The sequence below is a fragment of the Pseudochaenichthys georgianus genome, chromosome 8, assembly GCF_902827115.2.
Source record: "Pseudochaenichthys georgianus chromosome 8, fPseGeo1.2, whole genome shotgun sequence".
Classification (NCBI taxonomy): domain Eukaryota; kingdom Metazoa; phylum Chordata; class Actinopteri; order Perciformes; family Channichthyidae; genus Pseudochaenichthys; species Pseudochaenichthys georgianus.
This window is the reverse complement of record NC_047510.2, coordinates 25819348-25846193: the sequence shown is the minus strand read 5'-3', so window position 1 is coordinate 25846193 and position 26846 is coordinate 25819348. Positions and strand designations below refer to the sequence as shown.

The following is a 26846-nucleotide window of genomic DNA, read 5'->3' as shown; positions in this document are numbered from 1 at the left end:
TAGTGATTTTCTCATCTATACAATGTGGAAAATAACACAACTTTTTAGGGCACTATTAGAGGACACATATGCAAATCTTACTCAAATAAAACGGTGTAAAATACTGCATAATTTCTGTCAAAACCTTTCGCCAATAGGGTAGAGCAGCAAACTTCTAATTTCACTATAGTTTCTGTGAGCATAAGGTAATAAGTGAATGCTACACTTTTATCAGCACTTCTCTTCTGTTATCTGGAATATGCTGGCTGGACGTTATGAGAACACTGATAAGAGGACACTGTTAAAAGGAACTTGAGTGAAAATTAACCTGAAACAATATAAGTGAGCAGGAAAAAAACAGGATTTTGAAAAGTGATCCCTGGTGGAAATGATGGCCTTGGATAAACACTTATAAATATGCTAATGTGAACAAATCTATCCTCTGTGTATTAGCCTTCTTTTCCCTCCACTCCTCCCAGATCTACCCCACCCTGCAGCTGTGCAGGAATTCAACTCTCCCTACGTCTTTTCCTTCTTCTTTCCCCTGCCCTGTCTGGCTCTTTGGTTCTCACCATTAAAAAAAAAAGAGCTGCAAATCTGGCCACAGAAGACGTAATTGCCATTATGAGTGCTGTGGCCCTGCACATCACACAGTGTACTGATTGTTCCATAGAGGAGGAAGGGGCAAAGACTGTCTGCTCTGTGCAGACGCCACACAATATTATTATAGCGTGACTGCAGCTCATCCACACGGGCACGCACACACACGTCTCTATCTCACTCTTTTCAGCCCTCTCAGTATCTCTGTAATCTTTCCATTAAGCACAGAGCAAACATAAGTTTCCATAGTGCTGAGAATCCATACAACACTGCCCTTTTAGAGAAATCTTTTAACTGTCAAACCCTGGGTAAACACACACACACACACACACACACACACACACACACACCACACACACACACACACACACACACACTCCTGCACCACCAAGAGGAAATGATAGAAGGGCTGAATGGAAAAGCAGTTTGTACCACGACAGGAACGCCCAAAGTGTGTGGGTGTGTGTATGTCACATGTGGCTGAGGTTTTGGGAAAGTTGACCTTATCCCAGTTCCAATTCCACTTCTCCATCTCGTTTCCAAATAAGAAAAGGTCACCATTCCCACAAAAAAACAAAACACTGACCATTTCAACAACTCCTCTGGGAAAAGAGAATACATTTTATTCACATTCGACACAATGACTACCCACATTTCCATTCCAAATCCTGCAAATATAACTGGGTTGTGAATTTAACTGTGGCTGTGTGTAAAGGATATGGGAGCAGTGATTAGCCAGAGGAAATATCCACTCCCACAATAGCAGCCTGATGTATTGTAATGGGAAATAGCTTTATCATTGTTACTACATTATGCGGTTGATTTCGCTGAAGAAGGCAGAAAGGGAAGTAGCTGAGAGTCCCACCTCCTGAGCGAGCTGTAGCCAGACATTCGGAAGTCGTGATGCTCTTATGAGCCCCTCGGGGGGGGGGGGGGTTGGAAGATCTCATAAACGGAATTAAAGGAATACTTCGCCCCAAGATGATCTATTGTATATCAATGACTCATCCCAGAGCAAATGCTTGGAGAGAACAAACGTTTCTCTCACCATGAAAGAAGAATCCAAATATATTTGGAAAATGTCTGATGAAATTGGTTGAGCCTACAGGATCCATTCGACGTGGATTATTGTAAATGAGTTGCGTGACAGTTTTGTAAACAAATGTTTTGCCGAGGTAAAACAAGGCACTGAGTTTACTACAATTCATCAAGAATTGTCTCTGATTTTGGGTTCTCGGTTCATCGTGGAGACATGCAAGAGAAAAGTTTTTTTAAAGAATTCAAAGTAACATGAGTTAATGAAATAAAAATGATCACTTTTTTACCATGACCTTAATAATAAACATTGTTCAATTTATGGGTTTTCCACATCCCCATAAACTGAACAATTGAATGGTATACAATCTATGGCAGAGCTTATCAAGTGATATAGTGCTTCTCTTTCATTTAAAATGCAACTGAGAAGCTGCAAACTTTATACTCCAAATAAAATGTTTAGCCAGAAATCAGAAGCTACATACAACTTGTTTGCTCTGTTAATGTCATGTGTAATGAAGTATCACGTGGCCTTCTTAAACAGACAAAGTGCACAAACACTTTTAAAAATGGGACTGAAATATTTATTTATGATTTATTAAAGTCACACATATTTCTACCTGTAACAGTGCAAGTAAGGATAAAACTGAGAAGCAATGAGGTAATATACAAGTGATAGGACAGTGCACCATTCCACAATAAAACATCAATAAATCATAACTATTAAAACACACACTCTCAAACCCGCACACACACAGCTAAAACCTGATGCATTCTGGACAGTCTCTTTGGTACATGCAAAAGCCTGCTATTCCATACTATTTCAACTATTTGAATAGAGAAAAAAAACGTTTGTTTTAACATAAACTAATGTTAGGAAACCCTTCACCACCGAGTCCCAATAAATAAAATTTTCAACTTCAGCATTGTATATAATGCTGTTTCTTTAAATTGTCAACAGAGATTTTATAAGGTCTAACTTATATCAGCACATGGTGGTTGCTTCTAATAAAGCATTTTCTGGGGGTGGGGAAACATATTTTTCTTGCCGATCAGTTTTCTTGCCGATCAGTTTTCTTGCCGCCAGTCAACTTGTCGGCGTGGGTAGCGAAGGTCTGGGACATGATTAGAGGGAAGACCAGAGAGGCATCTGCATACACCTGGGAACAGAGACGGTAGCATTGTACCACTTTTATTTTACTGTGTGTAATTGTGTTGTGCTACACTAAACTGATTTCTGTTTTCATTATTAAGTCTTTGTCATACACTGGTTTTTATGCTTTATTGCCCCACTGCATGAGATCAAACAATGTGCAGACACTGCCCCCTTGAGGCCAAAGGTGTTAGAAACATCTTTGACTTAACTGCTTCAAGGATCCAGCTAACCTTGACTTGTTAATAATTCTGATGTGCTATAAAAAATGTTTCAAAAAATACATCCCCGCAATAAAATGTAAGACTATGTAAAAATATGACTAATTTCTTCAATATAAAAAGCCTAAAGATTAATGTCGGCTGTTAATGCTTTGATTCTTTCAAAACATATCAGCTGCATGTTGGAAATATATTAAATAACAGAAGAAGTAAAGCAGAAGGCAAGATGTCTCAAATAAAAACGAATGAAAGCATAATATTAGCAACACTTACTGTATATTAACATAGACATTGGTTTAAATATCGGTACCTTCACAGGTTTGGCATCCATCTTGATCTTGCCCCAGGACACAGCCTCGTCAGGCCTGGCTCCAGAGTCAGAGCCATCGAACTCCTGACCCGTGTTCACAAACACAGCGTAGTCAGCCCCATTTCTCTGTGTGGTGGGGGGGGGGAGAGCACGTCAGAATGGGAACTGGTGTTGTAATGTCCATGTTAAAGCAGGGGTTATCATCCACAAGTGTAAATCTAGAGAGCACAAATATATGTTTTAACTTTATCAACGTTTTTATTTTTATTAAACAATATCGTCATGGCCAGCAGTGGTAGTTGGAATATTAAGTTGCTCTACTGAAATAAAAGTAGCAATACTGCGATGTAAAAAAAATACATTAAAAGTCATGCAATTAAATGAATCTCTTAAGGTAGATAGGTGTAATAAACCCTGAAATTATTAAAAGTTAGAGTATTCATAATTTAGAAAAAACGGGTAAATATTAACTGTTATAGTTCAAAGAGGAACTTAATTTAATATAAAAAAAACTACAAAATTGTAAGTATCGGGAAATTGTGCAGTTGTACGTTTCACCAATGATGGCCAACTTCTGTGCAGTATTGCATTTAAAAGTTGCCATGAATTTAAGTTTGTGTATAGATAAATAAAGAAGACATGAAGTTAGTTACCATAAGATTAGCATTGCATATGTGATGTTTGACCAGCCCTCCTCCCAGGATGATCATTCCCGTCCTTTTGGCAAACACTGCCTGGCCGTTCATCCTGCGAATATCTATAAAAAAATACACACCCATGAAGCGTCCAACAGATGAGGCAGCTGCAATGATCCTTTTCTGTTAGACACATTAAAAGCTACTTTTACCTTCCACAATGTCCAAAATTAAGCCTGGCTTCTTAAAAGAGTGGAAGTAGAGAATGTCTCCCAGAGAGCCATCCGTCAGTGCCGGACTGAACACAGGAATGTTATTCTGAAACAGAAGATAACAAAAGCATATTTACTGACTGTAAAAACCCAGTACTGACACAACAACCGGTCATAGAGGTTTTATAGTCCACTCATGTCACAACTTGATTACCATTCACTCAACAAAATACACAATTAATTTATTATTCATACATTTTTGGGGAAATGTGCTATTGTTGCTAACAAGTTTATTATTATACTCTTCAGGACTGTCAGAATTTCAGGCAGTTCAATTTTTTTTTTTTTATCCTTTACAAACATATATAACATCTCACCTTGTACGCCCAGTAGTAGACAGATTCAGTATTATTGATCTCCTTGCCAAGCCGATGGATCATTTTTGAGGGAGTCCAATGGGTCCCCTAAAATAAAAACAATAAAGAATGTAGACAAAATTATAAAATTCAACTAAAGCGTTTAGTAGCGGTGTAACAATTCTGCAATTCCACTAATACATTTGACCCTCAATTCTTACATTAATTTGTGGCAATGACAGCTTTGACATTATTCCAGTCTGGATTCAAAAACGTCCCAGATCTCAAGTTTTACACCCTAACAACTCTCATTTAAAAAACATTTAAAAGATAGCTTCATGGTGTAATGATAAATCTACCGAATGTTTTTGGGAGCGTGCTAAAGTAAAGTCAGATAGTCAAATCATGTATTTAAAATATAACAACCATAAATTATACCAGGGAAGAAACAAAAAGGCACATAATAAAAAAGAATTATTGACAGTCCCTAAAGCCCCTGTCACACTGTCCCGAAGTTGACACCCGATGGACACACGAATATGGAATTGTGAATTTCGCACGAAGATGGCCCCGAACCACACACGAAGGCAACATTTACATTACATTTAAGACATACAACTGCAACGAAAGTAACAAAAACAATTATGTTACAGTACTATGATACTGTACTGATATCTTCAGACTTTGTTCTTTACTTTATCCGTCTTTATATGTAGAAAATATTACGTTTTCTCCGTAATGTTGTTTCCATAGCAACAACAACTTCCTGTCAACTCTCCTTCAAAATAATATATTATATCCTTTTCAGTTTCACAGAACACAAATTGGGTTATTTACATAATATGTTTACATGATTTTGTTGTGCAATAAAACAACCAGATGGACACACGATAAAGGAAATGTTCAAATTCGGCTCTGATCGTAGCAACATCGAGCCATTCGTGAGGGCATCTTAAGCCATCGTATGACCGCCAGTGGAGTTTCTCAGGCTCCGGCAGCAACTTCGTGAGTGGTGGGAAAATCTTTGGCATGCCAAAAAATTGCCGAAGGACCTTGCGAAGGTTCATTTCCGTCTTAAATTCGTGTGTCAATTTTGCCCTTCGTAAGGCCATCGTGAGGGCATGTTGTTATCATCGGTGCCTTCGGGCATTCGCCCCGATCAGAGTGAGGGCGAATGCCCGATGGCACTGATGATAACATGAAGATAACACGATTCGACAAGATGCCCTCACGAGTGCCTTACGAAGTTGCTGCCGGAGCCTGAGAAACTCCACCGACAGTCATAAGATGGCTTAAGATGCCCTCACGAATGGCGCGATGTTGTTACGATCAGAGCCGAATTTGAACATTTCCTTTATCGTGTGTCCATCGGGTGTCAATTTCGGGACAGTGTGACAGGGGCTTAAATGAAATCCTGTTGAACCCCATCCCCCCGCCGTAAAAACGCATCATCTGCAGGAAACAGCGTCTGAGGGCTTCTTAATATTTAATAAACTATGAATGTTTTATATCCATGTAACGGGAAGAAACTCAGCTAACTGCAAAAATTCTGAATTAGCCACGAGCGAAAAAATGCTAACGGCGCTTGCACAGAAACATGGTTTAACACCCTTATTACTTATTGTAACTGCACATCCAACATATCGACTAGCATCGTGAGAAGACACAGAATCGATCGGTACCTACATCATCACTCCATGATAAGAACTCGCGACTTTATAAACAAAAACAGACATCACAACACATGGCGCTTGGTAGCAAAAACGGGAATATGGCTTACTTTTGTCGTTGTCCGATCAAAAGTTCTCTTCAATGGCATTAAAACGATAAAACCGCTGCTGAAGGTTAATCCATAGGTTAATCCAATGTGTCTGTGTCACTTTGAAATCATTTCTGATAATCCATAAGCAATAAACCTACTTCTCCGTTTTCAGATGTCATAGCGTGAGATCGGTTCGCTCTGGGCAAAACTGCATGCACGAAGCCCCCACTTTTTTTTGTTAACGTTAACGTTGATGCGTATGTGGAAATTCCCCTTCTATTATATTGGCTCTAATGGTTAAAAAGAGATGTCAATCACCAAAATCGACCAATGGGTTCCAGAGAAACGGTAAAAACGCCCATTTCCACCCGAATCACCCCAGAGGTGGAGTTTTTATTGCTAAACCTCTCTAAAAAAGGTCAAATGTCACTAGTTTTGCATCAATCTTGATACAGGGTACTTATTATATGTTGTACTTTGGATTCCTAAAGCTTTTAGTCTACCATACCATCATCCAAGGGTAGTTTTCTCTATAAGTAAAAAATAATTTTTGGACGGACACTATAATTTACAGTTTTTTTACTATGTTCAATCTGAATTTTCTTAAAACATCTATATTGATTCTGACTTTTCTACATCCAACTCACAGGTTTATCATTACTTTGAGAAAAAATATTATAAATGTTCCCCTTTTAGAAGTGTAGTTCTGGTCATTTGTTCTGGAAATGTCCTTTTCGAGTCTGAGACATGAAAAACAGGGATGGGGTTCAACAGGTTAAGAGCAAGGACTCAGAATAATATTACACCTATTAATTGGTAAATCAATTAATAATTATAGAAAGTAATTTCTCGTGCAAATATGGCATCTCTCAAATTATGATATTTACTCTCTTTTTGTTTCACATCATATTCAACTGAATATCTTTGGTTTTTGGACTGACATTTAAAGACACCTTGGACTTTGAAAAACTGGGATATAGATTTTTATTATTTTCTTGTTTAAAAAAGATTGGGAGGTGATTGATCAGGAAAATAATCATTAGTCGCAGCCCGATTATAGAAGAGTTTGGAACTCTGTACTGTCATTTCATACGACTGTGCTGCATGCAATAGACACACAATGTCCTTATTAGAGAGACCCACCTGTTCGTTCTGCTCCAACAGCATCTGATCCAGGATGGGCATCAGCCAGTCCTCAAACTTACAGTAGTTGTCATTGGGCACCAACAGATTCCCTATCCTTCATCCAGTAAGGACAGAGGAAGAGGAAGAGGTCACAGGATTAACAAGATGTTAACAAACAGTGCATCTGATATAGAGTACAAGACTTAACTAGATGAATATTTGCATCTTAAAACCTGTGTCTTGTCCTTTGTCATTATTAGTACAGAGCAACATCTGCTATTCACAATTTAAAGGTGACATATTTACAGTTTATACCATTATGCAGCATGGTTCTGAGGATGTAATAACCAACCTGTTGATGGCCTTTAGGCGGAGTTCCTTGCCAGACAGGTTGAAATCTCCCAGGTATGTGCTACCCATACACTTAATGAAATCCTCCTCTATGCCTCCAGCTGTGGTTACAATCACATCTACCTAGAACAAAGAGACAGCTTCAGAATGATGGACTGGTCTCCCTGTTGGATTGATCAAAGTGTTAAAGGTCCCCTATTATACTCTTTTCATCAATATATTATAGTTCTCAGTTATATACAAAACATGTCTCGGAAGTGGTTGGCTCGAAATACCAAACAGATCATGCATTGTAGCATCCCATAATCCCCTCTGTTTCAGCCCTGTTTCAAAAGTGCTGATTCTCTGTCTGTTACTTTAGATGAAAATAAGGAGCCACTCCCCACGCCCTTCTGAGAGATATTTGGTTAAAAAGAACACAATGGTGCTCAAGGAGGAGATTCAGGTGATAAGGTGGGGGGGGGGGGGTGTTACCTTGGTTGGTGATTGGCTAATGGTTACACAAGCCAAAACATCATTATGACATCATAAAGTTAGTAGTCAAATAGCTACTCCTGCTGATTTTATATCTAGATCTGGGCTAGGTTTAATTCATTTAAATGTGCGTAGTCTGTTACCTAAATTAGATTTTGTCCGTATTTGGGCGAGTTCTACTGATGCTGATGTCATTGTCTTATCAGAAACGTGGCTAGATAAATCCATTTTGGCCTCTGACATTTACATAAATGGTTACAGTGTATATCGTACTGACCGGCCTAAAAAAGGTGGTGTAGCCGTGGTGGTGTAGCCGTGAATATTGAGGTAACAAAGGGTCAACAGGTCATGGTGGTGGGCTGCTACAGGTCCCCCTCGACTGTCAAGGACTCTTTATCGTCATTGGCAAAACTGTTATCACAACTTTCCTACAAGGAAATAGGGCTGCTTGGTGATTTTATTTGGGACTGGTTAACTTCTGTGTCAGAAGATTTTAAAAACCTGTGTACCTCTTTGAATTTTACCCAGATTATAGACAGTCCTACTCGCCCAAATATTAAGTCCCCAAATAAATCCTCCTTAATTGATCTAATTTTAACAAATGTTCCACATAAATACTCATCTATGGGAGTATTTGCTAATGATGTGAGTGACCACTGTGTTGTAGCCACAATTAGGGACACTAATGGCGCATTTCCACTGCAACGGGGTAGCCCCATTTAAGCGTCCCTAAGCGTCCTCGCTCAGGCCTCGGGCTGCCTCGCTGGCCGGCCGAGGCCGTGGCGCATTTCCATTACAGTTTAGGACCTGGGGTAGCAACGCAGTGTAGGCGGGGCGATCAGCTTTTTGGTCGGAGCGACGCTGGGTAAAACTGCAGTGGCGTCATCTTCAATGCGACACAACTCACAAAACACACACAACAATGGAGGATGTGGAAGCGATCGTTTACTTGTTTCTTGGTGTGTGGCTTGTTATCACAGCAAGAAGGAAAGTGATCACAGCAAGCATTGTATTGTATTCATTGTATTGAACATAAATAAATCCTTTTTTTTTCATATACATGTGTTTGTCAAATGTTTTAAACAAATATTATCTGAATTGAATATTTGAAATTCAAGCACCAGTAAGTACTGCCCCATAATGACATTTGAGGAAATATCAGATCATGAAAAGAAAATCTTTCTAATCAATTAAGCGAATATCAAAGCTAACTATAAACATAAATACTAAAGTGTAAAACACGGCAACACTATATTCATAAATGCAAGTGTAAAATAGTGTGGACAATTGTAACCATGGATGGAGACTAAAGTATCCACAACATAAAATAATATATTAAATATAACCTCAATCTTTCTTCTAGACATGTTAAAAGCTTGCTTGAATGGGTTATAGGTTTATTTTGTTCTCTCGTCTTTGAAATATATAAGGAATGTGTTGTTTGAGTCTAGTAGAACGAGGGTATTACAATTGAGCAATTTCTACATGTATTATGTATTTATCATGTATTCTTAATACCATTACAAAATAAACATGTAATAATGTTTTAGAGGAGGACCTCAAGCTAGCAAACTCAATTTCTTGCTTTAAATCTCTTAAAAGTATGGGGCTTTTTCCTAACTGTTGGTGTTTGTTATTGCTTTATAAATTCATGTATGTTTATGATTTTTTTCTGTTGGGTGCCATTCATTATCAACAAGAGATAAGATAAGTCAAAGAAGTACTTTATTGATGGCAGTATAAAAATACAAATGTTGTATCAAAAAGGCATGCCATTAAACAATACAAATAAAAAATGTAAAACTGTATTGCAGCCAGCATAAATATACATGGAATTGTAAATATAAAATGAACATTTTAAAGAAAATAAATAAACAAGGAAGTACAAATGTTGCATTTAAAAATTAACTAGATAAAAAATATATAATATGTACAATAACTATTAAGGTTGTTTGAAGTATCAGGGAGCGTGGGCCACGTCGGCTGCCCAGTCATGGTGCCGTTCCTGCTGGGCCCGATCCTCTCCTCCTCGTTTCCTCTTGCCTGGGTGACAATAAGATAATAATTAGCAATAAGGAAAACACACAGGACAGGTACAGGTCACACAAGGATATAAGAATAACATGTATAAACAGAACAACAGTAAGGTGAACTAAAGAAAGTTCTGGCCCTAGATGTTTACAATGATTGTGAAAGTGAATTACATTATGTCCAGCCTGTTGATAATGAATATAAATGTATGTATATGATAGGATAGGATGTCACACACAACTGTACTAGCTGCTTACTAGCCAAGACTTTACTTGTAACAGAGCATTTCCACACAGTGATATAGCTTATTTTAATTACTGACGATGGATGATCCACGGTTTAAAAAAACAATTCCAGTCGTTTTGCCATTTCTATTTCTTACCTAGAACCACACGCTGCGGTGTCGTGATGGCACTCGGTGTTGGTGGTTGAGTCGGTGTCGATTCTTCGGCTGGGGTCCGTTCTGGATTCGATGACGATGTGGACGGAACACTGCCATCAACCGTTGTTCGGGAATGTTCCTCCTCACGAGTCCCAATGTAATCATCTAGAACAGCAACATGACTTGTTAATTCCACAAACTACTGCAGCACAATACTAAATAGCAACAACAACTATAGAAAAGAAAAACTGAACGTAAACAATGGCACATATGGTGTTAGCAAACAATAGCTCTAGCTAAGGCTATCTGCCTAGGCTATCTGCCTTAGCTAGCTATGTAGCTCTCCGGGGCTCCATAAAAGCACGGGTTGTCGAACATTAATGTAAGGATAAAATAGACGTCTTTGTTAGAAGTGAGCGTACCTTGCAGGGACTCCAGTAAAGCCGTTCCGTTTTCCCTACATCGCAGGAAAGTCCTCGAAAATCCGCGCTCGGACATCTGTGCAGAGACATCCTGGAACACTTTCACATTTCGCGTTGTTCCGTCGAGCTCCCGCTGGATTTTATCATCCCCAATGAGATGTAGGAACGTTGTCACCTCCTCGGTCGACCACGGTGTGCTTTTCTTCGACGTTGCCATTTTTGTAGCTCCTCCGTTTACAAAATGCTGCAAGCTTGCTTCTTGATATATATGTGACGCGAGGGATGATCTCGCGCGCGATCTTGTGACGATTCTCTCTGACCAATCAGCAGTCGAGTGTTGACGTCACAGCCCTGGCCTGGTCTGATAGAACCACGATTTTATGGGGCCGGAAAAAGTACCCGCTAGCCGGTACTAGGCTATATGGAAATGCCACCAAAAACTGGCCTGGCCGCTTGAGGACGGTCCAGGACGCTTAAACGGGGCTACCCGCTGCAGTGGAAATGCGCCATTAGGTCCAAAAGGTTAAACCACGTATCATCACAAAGAGAGACAAAAAACACTTTGTGCAGCAGGGTTTTTTACATGATCTGTTTGATTTTGATTGGGGTAAAATCAATCTGTGTGCTGATGTAGAAACTGCATGGTCTTATTTTTATCTTGGTTTTATGAAAATTATAGATAGACATGCACCTCTGCGTAAATTTAGAGTGAAGGGACGAAACAATCCCTGGTTTTCTGCTAAGCTGTCCAGTCTACTTCATGAGAGAAATAATGCTTGGGCAAAGGCTAGGCAATCAGGCTCAGAGGTAGAATGGCTACGTTTTAGGCAGCTAAGAAATAGCTTCACATCTCAAATAAAAAGTGCTAAATCAAAGTACTATTTGTCAGTTACCACAGAAAATCTGAATAATCCTAGGACATTTTGGAAAGCCATAAAATCGATTTCCACTGGTGATATCCCAAATGAGCTACCTCCGTGCCTCACCACAGCATCTGGCATTATATCAGACAGGGCTACTATGCTAAATTGCTTTAATAAGCATTTTGTGTCTTGTGGCTCTCTTGTTTGATTCTGTCACTGACTGTACTTCTGCTTCTGTGAACGCTCCAATCCTTGACTCTGAACAATGTGGTCTGGAAAACCCTTTCAGTTTTACTCCTTTAACTATTGGTATTGTTCATGAAGCATTATCCAAGTTAGATTCTCGAAAACCGGCTGGCCCGGACAACTTAGAACCTTTCTTTTTAAAGATAGCTGCAGATTTTATTGCTCCACCTCTTACTTCTCTTTTTAACCTCTCCCTCAGCACTAACACAATTCCAAAAGTATGGAAGTCTACTTATGTCTTGCCTTTACTGAAAGGAGGGGAGGCAACTATTTTAAATAACTTTAGGCCAATCTCTAAATTGTCAGTTCTGGCTAAGGTGCTCGAAAAAAAAATTACAGGCTGTTTTTAACATTATTCAGACTCAGCTCTCTGAATTAAAGCTTCTTTTAAATGTGGATAAAACCAAGGTAATGCTCTTTTCAAAAGCAAAAAAGACACCAGAGCCTGTTTTAGATATTGTAACTACGCAAGGAACAAAACTTGAAGTTGTTGCCTGTTACAAATACCTTGGTATCTGGCTTGATGATTGTCTCACTTTTAAACTTCATGTCAATAACCTGCTAAAAAACTGAGGGTTAGGCTAGGTTTCTTCTACAGGAACAAGTCCTGTTTCTCGCTTGAGGCCAGGAAAAGGCTAGTGACTGTGACCTTTTTACCTGTGCTGGACTATGGGTATCTGATGTATATGAATGCCCCTGCCAATTGCCTGGTCAAGTTAGATGCTGCGTATCACAGTGCACTAAGATTTGTGACAAACTGTAAAGCATTAACCCATCACTGTACCCTGTATGCAAGGGCTGGTTTGCTTTCACTAACTGTACGGAGGCTCAGTCACTGGTACATTTTTATATACAAAGCCATGTTAGGGAAACTTCCATCTTATATCTGCTCCCTGATCTCTTGGAGAATTGTAAGTGGCTACTGCCTGAGATCGAATGCTGTAGTTTTATTAAATGTGCCAACTGCTAGGACTGTCTTAGGGAAGACAGCTTTTAGATGCGCAGCTCCTCTGTCTTGGAATAGTCTGCAAATTAAATGGAAACCGAACAATCTGGTGCCACTAAATGTTTTTAAAGCTCGGTTGGATACTACTCACTCGGAAGCTATTGGTACCTGTTTATGTGGATAATTATGTAAATGATGCTGTATGATGTCCTTTTGTTGTTCTATTTATGTTTTTATGTTTCATGTGGAACTACTTGAGCAGGTCTCCCTTGAAAAAGAGATCAATGATCTCAATGGGATTTATCTGTATAAATAAAGGTTTGATAAAGTGGCCAAAATCTGATCAGCTCATTTTCAGACAGGTTTTTATATAAATGGATCAGGACAAAAAGAGAACGAATCTTTTTTCCTGAAACTTTCAGAATCTCTTTACACAGATGGGACACGTGTTTATTTATAAAAGACATGAAAAAGTAGATTTTGCGTAATAGAGAACCACAGTGGCGCGTCCTAAAACCCGGAAGTAAGTTAGCATTTTTACCACTTTTTATAGCTCGAAATAAGGTCTGTGTTTGACACAAATTGAAGAGACAGATCACGTTTTGTTCTACGACATTAAATACATCAGCAGTGACCGCACTGGTGATTTTTGAAGAGTTTACGTGTCTGAAAAACGATGGTTGTTAACATGTGGCTGAATAGGACTACAGAAGTTGTCGAGGCCGTTTTACTTCATTACACCGAACACGTAAACACTCCCGCTAAGTTTGTTTGCCCTGTTCTGCTTGAAAGCAAGTCCCTGCGCTCTTGCAAACAAACACTTCAACTTGAACAATTTTGAATCTGTAGTTTTGAATATGGATCTTAAGTTGCGGGACGTTGAAGCAGCGACCCTGCTGTAGTTCGTTTATAGCAGTGCTTCTCAAAGTGTGGTCCGTGGACCACTGGTGGTCCGTGAGCGCCCCCTAGTGGTCCGTGAGTATATTGTTAAAATTTCACATTTGAAATAAATACATTTATTTAAGTTGTTCGCACTCTCGCGGGAATATCTCCGCAATGGAACGAGCTTAAGTTTCACTTTCGATTGCATGATATAGCCCAGATAAGCACCTTCATCACACATATTGCCATTGTTTGTACACTTTTCAGGCGATTTGTAAAAAACTATGTGTTTTTGGATATTTGTGGAGTTAGGTGGTCCGCGAGTGTTTTTTTATTGGTTAAGTGGTCCTTGGTATGAAAAAGTTTGAGAAACACTGGTTTATAGCATAACGTTAGTATTTTGCTTCTGGCGACTAGACTAGTACCGAAGTACCGGAAGGAGTTTGCTTCCGGGTTTTAGGACGTGTCAATGCGGTTCTCTATAGGTGACCTTTAAGATGTTCTCTGTGATGTAACTGTGACATGGATAATATTTTAAGAAACGTAATAAATGTGTACCATTTTGTGCTCAGCCAGGTAGCGGATGCTCTCTCTGATTCCAGAACTGATGAGGTTGGAGGTGTAACCCAGGAAGATGGTGCAGCCCGCCTTGCTGCGATATTCATCCGTCTCTTTTCCCTCACCCTCCTCCACTGGCTCAAGACGCTTCTCTATCTGTGAGAGTGGAGTCATTGAACAACAATGGTCAACATTACATATTAGCACAAGCTACTGAATCTATATAATTTAAAAGGGATCAGTTCACCCCCAAAAAGCCTTTATCTCTTCCCATTTTTATATATGCAGATAATTATCGTTGTATGCGCCCAGGTTGTTGTTTGTCTCTGACATTTCTGCCTCCACCCTGATACAATGGAGGAGAATGGAATTTAGTTTGTTATGCTAAACAAAACAAATATATTTTACAAGAAACAGTTAACCTGTAAATCTGGATAATCTACAGAAGAAGCTGACAGTTTCCTTACAAATGTTTCAACTGCAGTATTAAGGTCTCTGTAGTGGCTGTCAAAATAAAAAGGTCAATAAAAGGCAAAAAAGATTCCGGTCATGTCATGTTTTCTAGCTCCAGACAATCAAGTGATTTCTAGGAAGCCAACCTGCTGTTCTAATTCTTCCTTTGGGGTTATTTAGTACTGTGTGGCCCACCAATGAGAACCCATTCACCTCTGTTGTATTGGGGTAGGAAACAATCACAGAGACCATTGTCCTATGGGTAAGAAGTACAGTAAATGTGCTTTTTGGAAGATAACCTTCGCTACAGCGAGAGATGTCTCTCACCATTTGGTTTATCTCTTGGATAGCCAATCCCAAGCTGCTGGCCTGGAAGCCTGTGGTGATGAAGGAGTCCATCACTGCCTGGAGATCAACCCCCTGGTTGAAGTCGTAGCCCCTGATCTTTAGCGTGTCCTCCGGGAGTTCGCAACTAGGCTTAAGGACAGCCTTTCTGGCATTAGAAATGTCACCGTCAGACATGATTTCTGCAACAACAACAAAAAGTTTGGTTATCATACAAAGTGATGCAAAGCAGAGCCTTGATTGAGTCAAAATATGTCATTTTTCTTCAGCATGTGATGACGGGTACAATAAATGTTGGTGCCAAAATGAACAGGCTTTCGTAAGCACTCAAGCACTCCTGGTTCAGCAAACGGCGTGGCTGAGCGCTGAGGACTCAAATACTGCGAGGAGCCAATTGGGACAGACCACCTGCTTCCATGTCAAAGTATTTTGGGGTTTGTCAGTGTCCTTTGTGTATTCTGTTACTATTAATTATCCCTTGGTTTTAACTTGGTTTGGCCAAGCCACTATATAGGTTCCTTGGTTTGTCAGTGTACAAGGTCAGTTTGTTGAGGTAACATGTTTATGTGAGGTATTCTCTGTTAACATTGCATTTAGCTGACGCTTTTATCCAAAGCGACTTACAATAAGTGCATTCGACCAAGAAGATACAAACTTGAAGAAAACAGAATCATATAAGTACATCAGGTTTCATAGAGCCAAAACATTTCAAGTGCTACTCAACTGGCTTTAGATAAGCCAGTCCTTTATTAGTATACAAGTGCTTTAGTAATTGTATTGCTCAAAGTGGAGTCGAAAGAGATTGTGGCAGAATTTAGGAAGGTTGAAGACCAGGCGAGATGCTGCATTCTGGATGAGCTGCAGAGGTCGGATGGCACATGCAGGTAGACCAGCCAGGAGGGAGTTGCAGTAGTCAAGGCGTGAGATGACGAGAGCCTGGACCAGAAGTTGTGTCGCTTTCTGGGTCAGGAGGGGACGTATCCTCCTCATTTCATTTCAAACCTTTATTTATACAGATAAATCCCATTGAGATCATTGATCTCTTTTTCAAGGGAGACCTGCTCAAGTAGTTCCACATGAAACATAAAAACATAAATAGAACAACAAAAGGACATCATACAGCATCATTTACATAATTATCCACATAAGCAGGTACCAATAGCTTCTGATTGACTAGCATCCAACCGAGCTTTAAAAACATTTAGTGGCACCAGATTGTTCAGTTTCCATTTAATTTGCAGACTATTCCAAGACAGAGGAGCTGCACATCTAAAAGCTGTCTTCCCTAAGACAGTCCTAGCAGTTGGCACATTTAATAAAACCACTGCATTCGATCTCAGGCAGTAGCCACTTACAATTCTCCGAGAGATCAGGGAGCAGATATTCATTTCATTTCAAACCTTTATTTAACCAGATTGGTCCCATTGAGATCATAGATCTCTTTTTCAAGGGAGACCTATAAGATGGAAGTTTCCCCTAACATGGCTTTGTATATAAAAATGTACCAGTGACTAAGCCTCAGTACAGTTAGTGAAAGCAAACCAGCCCTTGCATACAGGGTACAGTGATGGGTTAATGCTTTACAGTTTGTCACAAATCTTAGTGCACTGTGATACGCAGCATCTAACTTGACCAGGCAATTGGCAGGTGCATTCATATACATCAGATCCCCATAGTCCAGCACAGGTAAAAAGGTCACAGTCACTAGCCTTTTCCTGGCCTCAAGCGAGAAACAGGACTTGTTCCTGTAGAAGAAACCTAGCCTAACCCTCAGTTTTTTTAGCAGGTTATTGACATGAAGTTTAAAAGTGAGACAATCATCAAGCCAGATACCAAGGTATTTGTAACAGGCAACAACTTCAAGTTTTGTTCCTTGCGTAGTTACAATATCTAAAACAGGCTCTGGTGTCTTTTTTGCTTTTGAAAAGAGCATTACCTTGGTTTTATCCACATTTAAAAGAAGCTTTAATTCAGAGAGCTGAGTCTGAATAGTGTTAAAAACAGCCTGTAATTTAACAACAGCCTCTTTAATGGAGGGACCTGCACAATACATCACAGTATCATCCGCATAAAAATGTAAAGTAAAGTCCTCCTGATGTTGTAAAGAGTGTATCTGCAGCAGCGGGTTGTGGCAGCAACGTTTGCAGTGAAGGACAGGTTGTTATCTAGGGTCACACCCAGATTCCTTGCAGTCTGAGTCGGGGAACCAACAGAGGGGCCGATGTTGATTGTTAGGTCAAGAGTGGAACACTCTTTTCCCGGAAGAAAAAGCTGCTCAGTCTTGTCAAGGTTGAGTTGAGGTGGTGAGTAGACATCCACTGAGAGATGTCTGCTAGACAAGCAGAGATGCATGCGACGACCTGGGTTTCAGAACGGGGAAAAGACAGAATGAATTGGGTGTCGTCAGCGTAGCGGTGGTATGAAAAACCATGCGGGCTAATGACCGATCCGAGCGAGTTTGTGTACAAGGAGAAGAGGAGGGGACCAAGAACAGAGCCCTGAGGGACCCCTGTAGTTAATTGACAAGCGTCGGACTCTGACCCTCTCCAAGTTACCCTGTAGGTGCGGTCTTCGAGGTATGAGGTGAGGAGGGAAAGTGCAGAGCGTGAAACTCCAAGTTCTTGGAGAGTGTGAAGGAGGATCTGATGGTTCACCGTGTCGAATGCAGCAGACAGGTCCAAAAGGATGATGACAGAGGAGAGGGAGGCTGCTTTAGCAGTGTGCAGTTCCTCAGAGACAGAAAGGAGAGCAGTTTCTGTGGAGTGACCTGCCTTGAAACCAGACTGGTGCGGATCAAGAAGGTTGTTCTGATGGAGATAACAGGGGAGTTGTTTAATATCTTTGGGGAAATAAAAAACCCAGTTTATTTAAACAATTCCTGTGTCCTGTTGCCTTACTGCTTGGTCCCTGACAATTGGTTTGATGTATCTCACTGTAAGATATCAAACAATGTCAGAAATCTCAGTGTAGTTTGGGAATCAGTTTCAACACCCGCATCAAAAGGAATTAAAACTGCGGTCACAGACGTGCACGCAGTTGTGGACGGGCCTTCGCGTCCGAGCGCCTGTAGGGGAGGGTCGCTGGTCGTCCCGGCGTCAAGCAGATGCGCGCGTGTCCTCTGAAATGAGCCGTTCGGAATTTCTCAAACGTTCGTGTCCCGGACTGCATCTTCCCCATAATACTCGGGCATGCATGTGAGTGGTGGAGGAGGAGGTGGTGGAGATGCAGGGCCTTCAGCAGGGCCTTCAGCAAACTCCAACAATTCTGCAGCAAGCTGCTCCCTGACAGTCTTCTGGGTGTGTGGCTTTGTCCTGCTGCATCTAACAAATGTGGAAAAACAAAGAGATTAGATTAATTCACTGGCTTATACTTATAGGATAATATTGGACTATAAATGAAATATTACACCAAATAAATAAGTAAACACATGTATATTCATTCACTGGCCATTCATTTAGAAAATGTAACTCCAAAAAGACAAGTAAAACTATTTAGCATTTTGCCTAATCATTCCTGTAGCTTCTTGGCTAAGCTAGCACTGTGACGCAGTTCCACCAAACACATAAGTAATATATAAAAACAGAGAGATTACATACCTTTCCCGTGGTGGAAGTTCAACATCCGAGTCACTACTGCCCGGATCCAGGTCTGGCTGGAGGAGATCTTCATCATCCGACGAAGAGTCATTTGGTATGATCAAAGCCCCGCTATCGTCAGCTAGCATCTCTAGCACCTGCTCGCCTCGGTGGTGAAGCTCTCCCTTCTGGCTGCGTAATGCGTAATGGAGCGGGCGTAGTTTATACTACGCAGGATCATATCTTTGGAACCCATTGGTCGATTTGGGTGATTGACACCTTTTCTGAACCGTTGGAGCCAATAGAATCGAGTGACAGTTAGTAAGTCCCGCTAAACACTTACGTCAAGTAGAGAGAGGTTTGCGTAAACAGCACGTGAGACAGCATTAGCTCGGGACTGCAAAACTTTATACCTACTCTGCTGCCATGAATGTAATGATAGATTATCAGGAACAATTCTAAAGTGACTAAGAGACATTGGATTAACCTTAAGCAGCGTTTTTATTCCCTTGAACAAGAGCTTTGATCACAAAACAGCAACGGTAAGACATACTTATTGTTATGGTTTTGAAAACTGTTGTTTTTTTTCTTCTCTGTTCTGGCTGATAGCTCAGTGAGTTTGTGTCCTACAGTGATGATACTTATAACAAAAATAATCTGTGGAGTATCAGCTTTCAGATGATATGTAGTTTGTGCAGAAAACATTAAGTTTTAAAGGTCGTTTTTGCTAGTTAGCACCGGAAGTAGCATCTGCCCGTTTTAGCTAAGGGCTAATGCTAACGCTTCTTGTGAGACTTTTGTTTTGTTTCGGTAAAAATAGTTCTTATCGTCAGTTAGCTGAGATTCTTCTCTTTAATCTGGTATAACACATTAATAGGTTTTTAAATATTAAGATGCTCTGAGACACAGTGTCGTGGAAAAAAAAACAGGGTCCCCGCCGGCTTAACAGGTTAACCGTGGCGTGCGGTGCAGTGGGTTGTGCAGACGTTCTGCCCTTGACTGTTTGTTTACTCAATAAACGCATCTCCTCTTGATATTAGGCCATGTATGTTCCATACCAGTGGAGTTTGCTTTTTGTTGTTGTGTTTATTGATCAAAAAGCAAACCTTCAATACAGCTGTTATGTGGTCAAGGTAAGTAAAGTAATAATTGAAGCTGTGTATTGGTTAATATTAGCGTATGACTTAAAATGAAAACACAACAGCATTTCACAAAACGCTACAGCATTTCACAAAACGCCGCAGCATTTCAGAAAACACCACAGCATTTCACATTGGACGGAAAGGGTATTCCGTAGGGAGAACACTTCTTGTTTATGATTGGACAGAGCCAGCCAGACAGCACTGCTGTGATTGGTTGTTTTTGCTGCCAGTGAAGAAATGACGCTTCGTGATTGGTCAACGTCCGACAGCGCAATATGTCCCAACCGGTCCCTCCCAACACATCAGCCGTTAGCACACACTCAGAGCTCACAGCTCCTCATATCTGTTCAGAAACTGGACAAAAGTTAAATATGTACAAACCACAGATGGCGAATACAGTCGCTGCTTTATTTATGTCTGTATGACGTTGTTGTGAGTGTGGACGGAGCAGCTACAGGTTAGTTTAGCCTGATGGATCCGATTCCATTCTGAAAACACGCATTTTAAAAGCTTTTCGCCTGCCGTCTTGTCTGCAGACTTGTCAAAGCATTAATTCATGGTTTTTACTAACCGTTATCAGTATTAGTTACTTCGGCATCACTTTGAAACGTGTATTACAATTAAATCACTGTCAAATATGTTCATTTTGTTGTAGTTGGTATCTCCTATAGGATTTACATGGAGATACTTCCCGCCCCCTCTCCAGCGCGTCTTGTTTGAATGACAGGAGCAAACACAGCTGACAGCCGCGGTGAAACTCAAGCGATTAGAGCGATGCGAATATTGGGTAAGGCAAGTTTATTTATAGAGCACTTTTCAACTCAAGGCAATTCAAAGTGCTTTACAAAAAAAAAAATGAAAGGCATTAAAAAAGAAAAGCTAATCAAATAAACATTAAGGAAAAATACATGGATAAAAGTTACAGTGCAGTCTAAAATATAAATAGTTCAATTAAACATTACAAGAAAAAGTACATGGATAAAAGTTACAGTGCAGTTTAAGATATGAATAGTTCAATTAAAAGCAGCGACAAAAAGAAAAGTCTTCAGCCTGGATTTAAAAGTAGTCAGAGTTGCAGCGGACCTGCAGGTTTCTGGGAGTTTGTTCCAGATATTTGGAGCATAATAACTGAACGCTGCTTCTCCATGTTTAGTTCTGACTCTGGGGACAGAAAGCTGACCAGTCCCTGAAGACCTGAGAGATCTGGATGGTTCATAGTTTAGCAGGAGGTCAGTAATGTATTTTGGGCCTAAACCATTCAGTGCTTTATAAACCAGCAGCAGTATTTTGAAATCTATTCTTTGACACACAGGAAGCCAGTGTAAAGACTTCAGAACAGGAGTGATGTGATCCACTTTCTTAGTGTTAGTGAGGACTCGAGCAGCGGCGTTCTGAATCAGCTGCAGCTTTCTAATAGATTTTTTAGTGAGACCTGTGAAGACACCATTGCAGTAGTCGAGTCTACTGAAGATAAAGGCATGGACAAGTTTTTCCAAATCCTGCTGTGACATTAGTCTTTTAATCCTAGATATGTTCTTTAGGTGATAGTAGGCTGATTTAGTAACTGGGTAGTCTACCATAGTATTTACATGGAGATAAGCCCCTTAAAAACCATGAATTAATAAAGCATTAATTCTGTGTTTACTCCTGTGATTCAAAAAAGACGCTGGAGAGGGGGCGGGCCGGATGTAAATCCATGTAAATCGGAATCGGATCGATCAGGCTAAACTAACCTGTAGCTGCTCCGTCCACACTCACAACAACATCATACAGACATAAATAAAGCAGCGACTGTATTCACCATGACATAGACAGTCTGTGTTTTGCATATCTTTAACTTTTGTCCAGTTTCTGAACAGATATGAGGAGCTGTGAGCTCTGAGTGTGTGCTAACAGCTAACGGCTGATGTGTTGGTCCAATCACGAAGTCATTTCTTGATTGGCAGCAAAAACAACCAATCACAGCAGTGCTTCTCTGGCTGGCTCTGTCCACAAACAATATCACAAACAATAAGTGTTCTCCCTAAGGAATACCCTTTCCGTCCAATGTGAAATGCTGCAGTGTTTTGTGAAATGCTGCGGTGTTTTGTGAAATGCTGTGGCGTTTTGTGAAATGCTGTGGTGTTTTGTGAAATGCTGCGGCGTTTTGTGAAATGCTGTTGTGTTTTCTGAAATGCTGTGGCGATTTGTGAAATGCTGTGGCGTTTTGTGAAATGCTGTTGTGTTTTGTGAAATGCTGTTGTGTTTTGTGAAATTCTGTTGTGTTTTGTGAAATGCTGTGGTTTCTTGCACTTCAGGGCCACCGTACGATAGAGATGTTTTTATTTTAAAGTAAATTGAGATGGAACATAGTAAAAACATGTAAATTCTAATGTCCGCCTAAAAAAAAAACATTACTTATAGTGAAAACCACCCTTGAATGATGAGTTTAGTAGATCCAAACTTTAGGCTTTAGGAATCCAAACTATAACATATAATAAGTACCCTGTATCAAGATTGATGCAAAACAAGTGAAATTTGACCTTTTTAAGAGAGGTTTAGAAAAATAAAGTCCACCTCACCTCTGGGTAATTTGGGAACCATCAGTTCCATTTGAACGTTTTCACTGTAAAAATCATTTTATTACTTTGTATTATCACTATAGGTATTCATTCCATCCAAATACAACTGTTGTGAAAAAATAAATAAAATAAAAATAAAACATACTCTGTTATCGTCTTAGGCCCCACGGACCCGTAATCGCGTAATTTTCAGGAAACAACGTCTAAGGAAGCTTAATATTTAATAAACTATGAATGTTTTATATCCATAGAACAGGAAAAAAAACTAATTTAACTGATCTTTTTCATTTATTTTTTCACAAAAAACACACAATGCTAACAGTGAGCCTCTGAATTAGCCCCGAGCGAAAAATGCTAACCTATTACTGCACCGAAAATCACTCCTAGCTCCCTTATTACTGATCCTAGCTCCACATCAACACATTGTTTATGACCGCAAGGAGACACAGAATCTAACGGTGCCCACCTCAACACTAAAAGATACAAACTAGCGAGGTTACCAACAAAAACGTACATCAAAACAAGTGGCGCTAGGTATTAGCATTAGCACTGCACACACCCACCGCGTGTTCCAATGAAAAGCATACATATATATAAATAAAGTATAAAGTATAGGTCAACACATTTCAGTATAACACACCAATTGCGATATTACTCACGTTTGACCGTGGAGCAGGGTTTCTATGTACCGAGAAGTGGGTAGTTTAATGAGTCTGTTGACGACAAAACCTCCGCGCACACAGACAGCCAAGGCAAGCTACCTGAATTAAGTCTCTCCCTAAACCGGAAATACTGGAAATGTGACATCCGGTTTGTCATTCACAATAAAGTTTTTCAAAATAAAAGGTACATTTAATATTGACGTATCAAATTGATTCAAATGTCTTACACAACACATGTATCGAGACAATAAATGAACTGTTTATATAGTCGATCAACACTGTGTATGTTACTCATTACAGGATAATCACATGGCACTAAATCAGACCGGCTGTTCTCCTCTGTTTACATCCTGCTGGTTTAAATTATGTGTTCTATAGGCTCTGTGCACAAGATTGAGTTGAGTAGTGAGCCATTCGTTTTTTTTTCGTGGTGAGATGTCTGCTGAGAGGTCCTTGTATACCTCGCTGACTTTGAGGACATCTGGGTCTGGCAGCTCCCCCCGCACGGCCTTGTAACGTGTACTCCTTTGAACACAGCTACATACAATTACTTAGGACAATATATATTACCTTACACCGTCAGCAACTGTAAACTGCTTTGGCATAGTGGAAATGAACACCATGTCACTCACTCTGCCTGGTTTCACACACTATTAATTACACAAAAGAATTGTCAATTTAATTGAAAAGGTCGTTGATGCAATATACTAAATCAGCTCTTGGCACAAAGGAAATACTCATTAAATCATGGATGGCTGTGAACACATACTGTTCTATTGTATTGCATAGAAAGATGTGTTACTGTTGTGCTTGTAGTGGAAATACTGTTTGTAGTCGTAGATAGAAAAACAAAGATGGAAAACATTTCACCATACATTGTTTAGGAGTTTTATATGTATTGGGTGTTTATGGTTAATGTGGGAAATTAATAAGCAGAGCTGTTGCTGGTAAATTTGTGTGCCATCATAATAGTAATGTGTATACAGCGTTTCGTGAATATCTGGAAAACTATATGCGAGTAGTTTGAGACATGTAAATCGTCAAAAATGGTACATTCTCTGTTAGCTTACGTTCGCCCCGATTGAGCTAGCAACTATTTTATTCGCAATTTAACATGATATTGGATATGGGCTTAACTTGTCCTGGACTGGAATTTTCCCGATCTTTTCCCGAGGAGGTGTTTGCGAAAAAGCGCTTAAAATGCATGAATAACACAGATTTTTCAAAATGGCCGACTTTCTGGGGGGCGGGGTTAATGGAAGCTATTTGAAATATGTCCGCAATTCCATCAGTAATGTCTGTGGCAAGATTGGGGTAGTTTGGAGAAACTATATGTGACTATCGCACAATAGGGGGCGCTACTGAGCTGGTGTACAAAAATGTACATTTTTTTTGTACAGTCTGGAAAAAGACGTGGGTTATGACGTGGGTTCCAAGTTTTGCGTCCGAAGGTCATTTTAGCGATTTTGTGGCATTTAAATCGTCAAAATTGGTACATGTTCCATTAGCTTACGAGCTCCCCGTTTGAGCAGTCGACTATTCATTCGCAATTTAGCATCACATTGGATATGGGCTGATCTTGTCCTGGTTTGAAATTTTTCCGATCATTTTCCTAGGACAAGTATGCGAAAATGCACTTAAAATGGACATATTTCAAAATGACCGACTTCATGGGGGGCGGAGATAATGGAAGCCATTTTGAAATATGTCCGCATTTCCATGAGGAATCTCTGTGCCAAGTTTCGGGTAGTTCGAAGAAACTATATTTGACTACCGCACAATAGGGGGCGCTACTGAGACATATTTGCTAAAACGTCCGATTTTTTCTACAGTCTGGAAAAGGTTGTGGGCTGTGACATGCGTTCCGAATGTAAAGGCCGTAACTCATTTTCTCCCCTACTTATGGCTCGGTACATTTTAACCCTTCGATTTCGAGAAAAAACTGAATAGGACACGCCCACATTTTTCATTGGTTGCGACCCTTTAAATCTCAGTTTATACTCACCCTGCCAGTATGTCTATGACAATATATATTTTTTAGTCCATCGGGTCTTGAGATATAAATTAGTTGTGTTTTTGGCACCCCCTATTGTTCGAAATGAACATTGTTTGTTGTGCCTATTCCCCAAGACACACTGAACCTATCCACCGAAATCTGTGATATTTGGATACATTTTGGATGAATTGTGAGCATTTATGTGTAGGCCACACCCTTTTGCTAATACGTTTTGATTGATGTCGGCCACATTTTTCCACACCTCGTGCTCATTTTGTACGGTAATGTGTCTGCCCCTCCATTGATGCTGTGCACTAAGTTTGGTTTGGAAAATCAAGAAATTGGAATTTAAGTTAATATTTCAATGTTTTTCACATTATGCTAATTTAAGAGATATGAGAGGATAATATGTAGAGCTGCTCCACCCGGATAAGTGTGCAAAATGTCAGGTCCGTCAGACTTACGCTGCGACTTTGTAAATTTTTCGAAACACTGAATTTACACAGGTGGCGCTAGAGAGCAAGTTGAAAAATGTTCTCCCATCGAATCCAGAATGTTAACATTTTCACCGGTCCTGGCGGCGTTGCCAAATGTCGCTACATGAATAGTGTCGTAACCCCCTCAAAAACAGGTCGAAAGTGCAGAACCGGTAACAGAAGAATAATAATACTGACGATTTCAATAGGTCTTTGCACTACGTGCTCAGGCCCTAATTACAAAAGCATATTACCACCTAAAAACATAGCTAGACTGAAACACTCAGGTCTCAAGACAATCTCGAGAAATTGGTCCACACCTTTGTTTTTAGCAGGTTTGATTACTGCAAACGTGTCTTTACATGTCCCACTACATACTACATGACAATAAGTGTCTGACATACTGCTCTTTTACGAGCCCCCCAGAGCTCATCAGAACCAAATGCACATAGAATCAACTTTGTGTCTGAAATATCCTATATAAATAAACTAACCTTAACACAAAGCCTGTGAAAAGGTAGAAGTACAGGAGTGTAGGAATCCTCTGTTACAAGTAAAAGTCATGCATTCAAAATGTTACTCAAGTAAAAGTACAAAAGTATTAGCATCACAATATACTTAAAGTACCAAAAGTAGTAATGAATGTGTTTATCAAAGCTGATAAATGTGCAGCTAGTTTTAATGACACTGCATAGATTTCATTTAAAATGTGAATAAAGAGTTACCTGTATACTTCATTTTCACACAACAACCAAAGTATACAACATTTTTAGATGTGTTGTCTTTTGCAATAATATCAAAAACTGCAGTCCTTCAGTTAAGAAGTTCTTTTTAGATAATGTGGTTTGATCGTTGGCTAGCAGACAAGCTAACTATGAGCTAGATTGGTCCTATCGACTCACATAGTAGATAATAGAAAATAGAGCTGACAAAATACCTGTTTTGAAGAGACGTCAGCTAAAGATGGTTCTGTATTAATCGGCTGGCTTCGGACACAAAAGTGCATATAAACAACACATGGGTCTCCTGCTTCCTACATACAGGCTACGATGCCCTGCGGCATGGAAACTCCTACTACGGAGAGAGAGGAGGG

The 26846-nt window shown here is 40.0% G+C and overlaps 1 protein-coding gene across 1 annotated transcript; it reads right to left on the bottom strand.

Annotated features, from left to right (window-relative positions):
* Positions 1–1187: 1187 nt before the first annotated feature.
* Positions 1188–26846, bottom strand: dhps (deoxyhypusine synthase). Its single transcript, XM_034090144.2, has 10 exons — positions 26691–26846; positions 15324–15523; positions 14544–14699; positions 7741–7862; positions 7407–7503; positions 4523–4609; positions 4146–4251; positions 3952–4055; positions 3299–3424; positions 1188–2774 (listed from the first exon to the last, which is right to left on the bottom strand). The coding sequence occupies exons 2-10, from the start codon at positions 15516–15518 to the stop codon at positions 2667–2669; spliced, it is 1101 nt and encodes a 366-aa protein (XP_033946035.1). The 5' UTR covers positions 15519–15523; positions 26691–26846; the 3' UTR covers positions 1188–2666.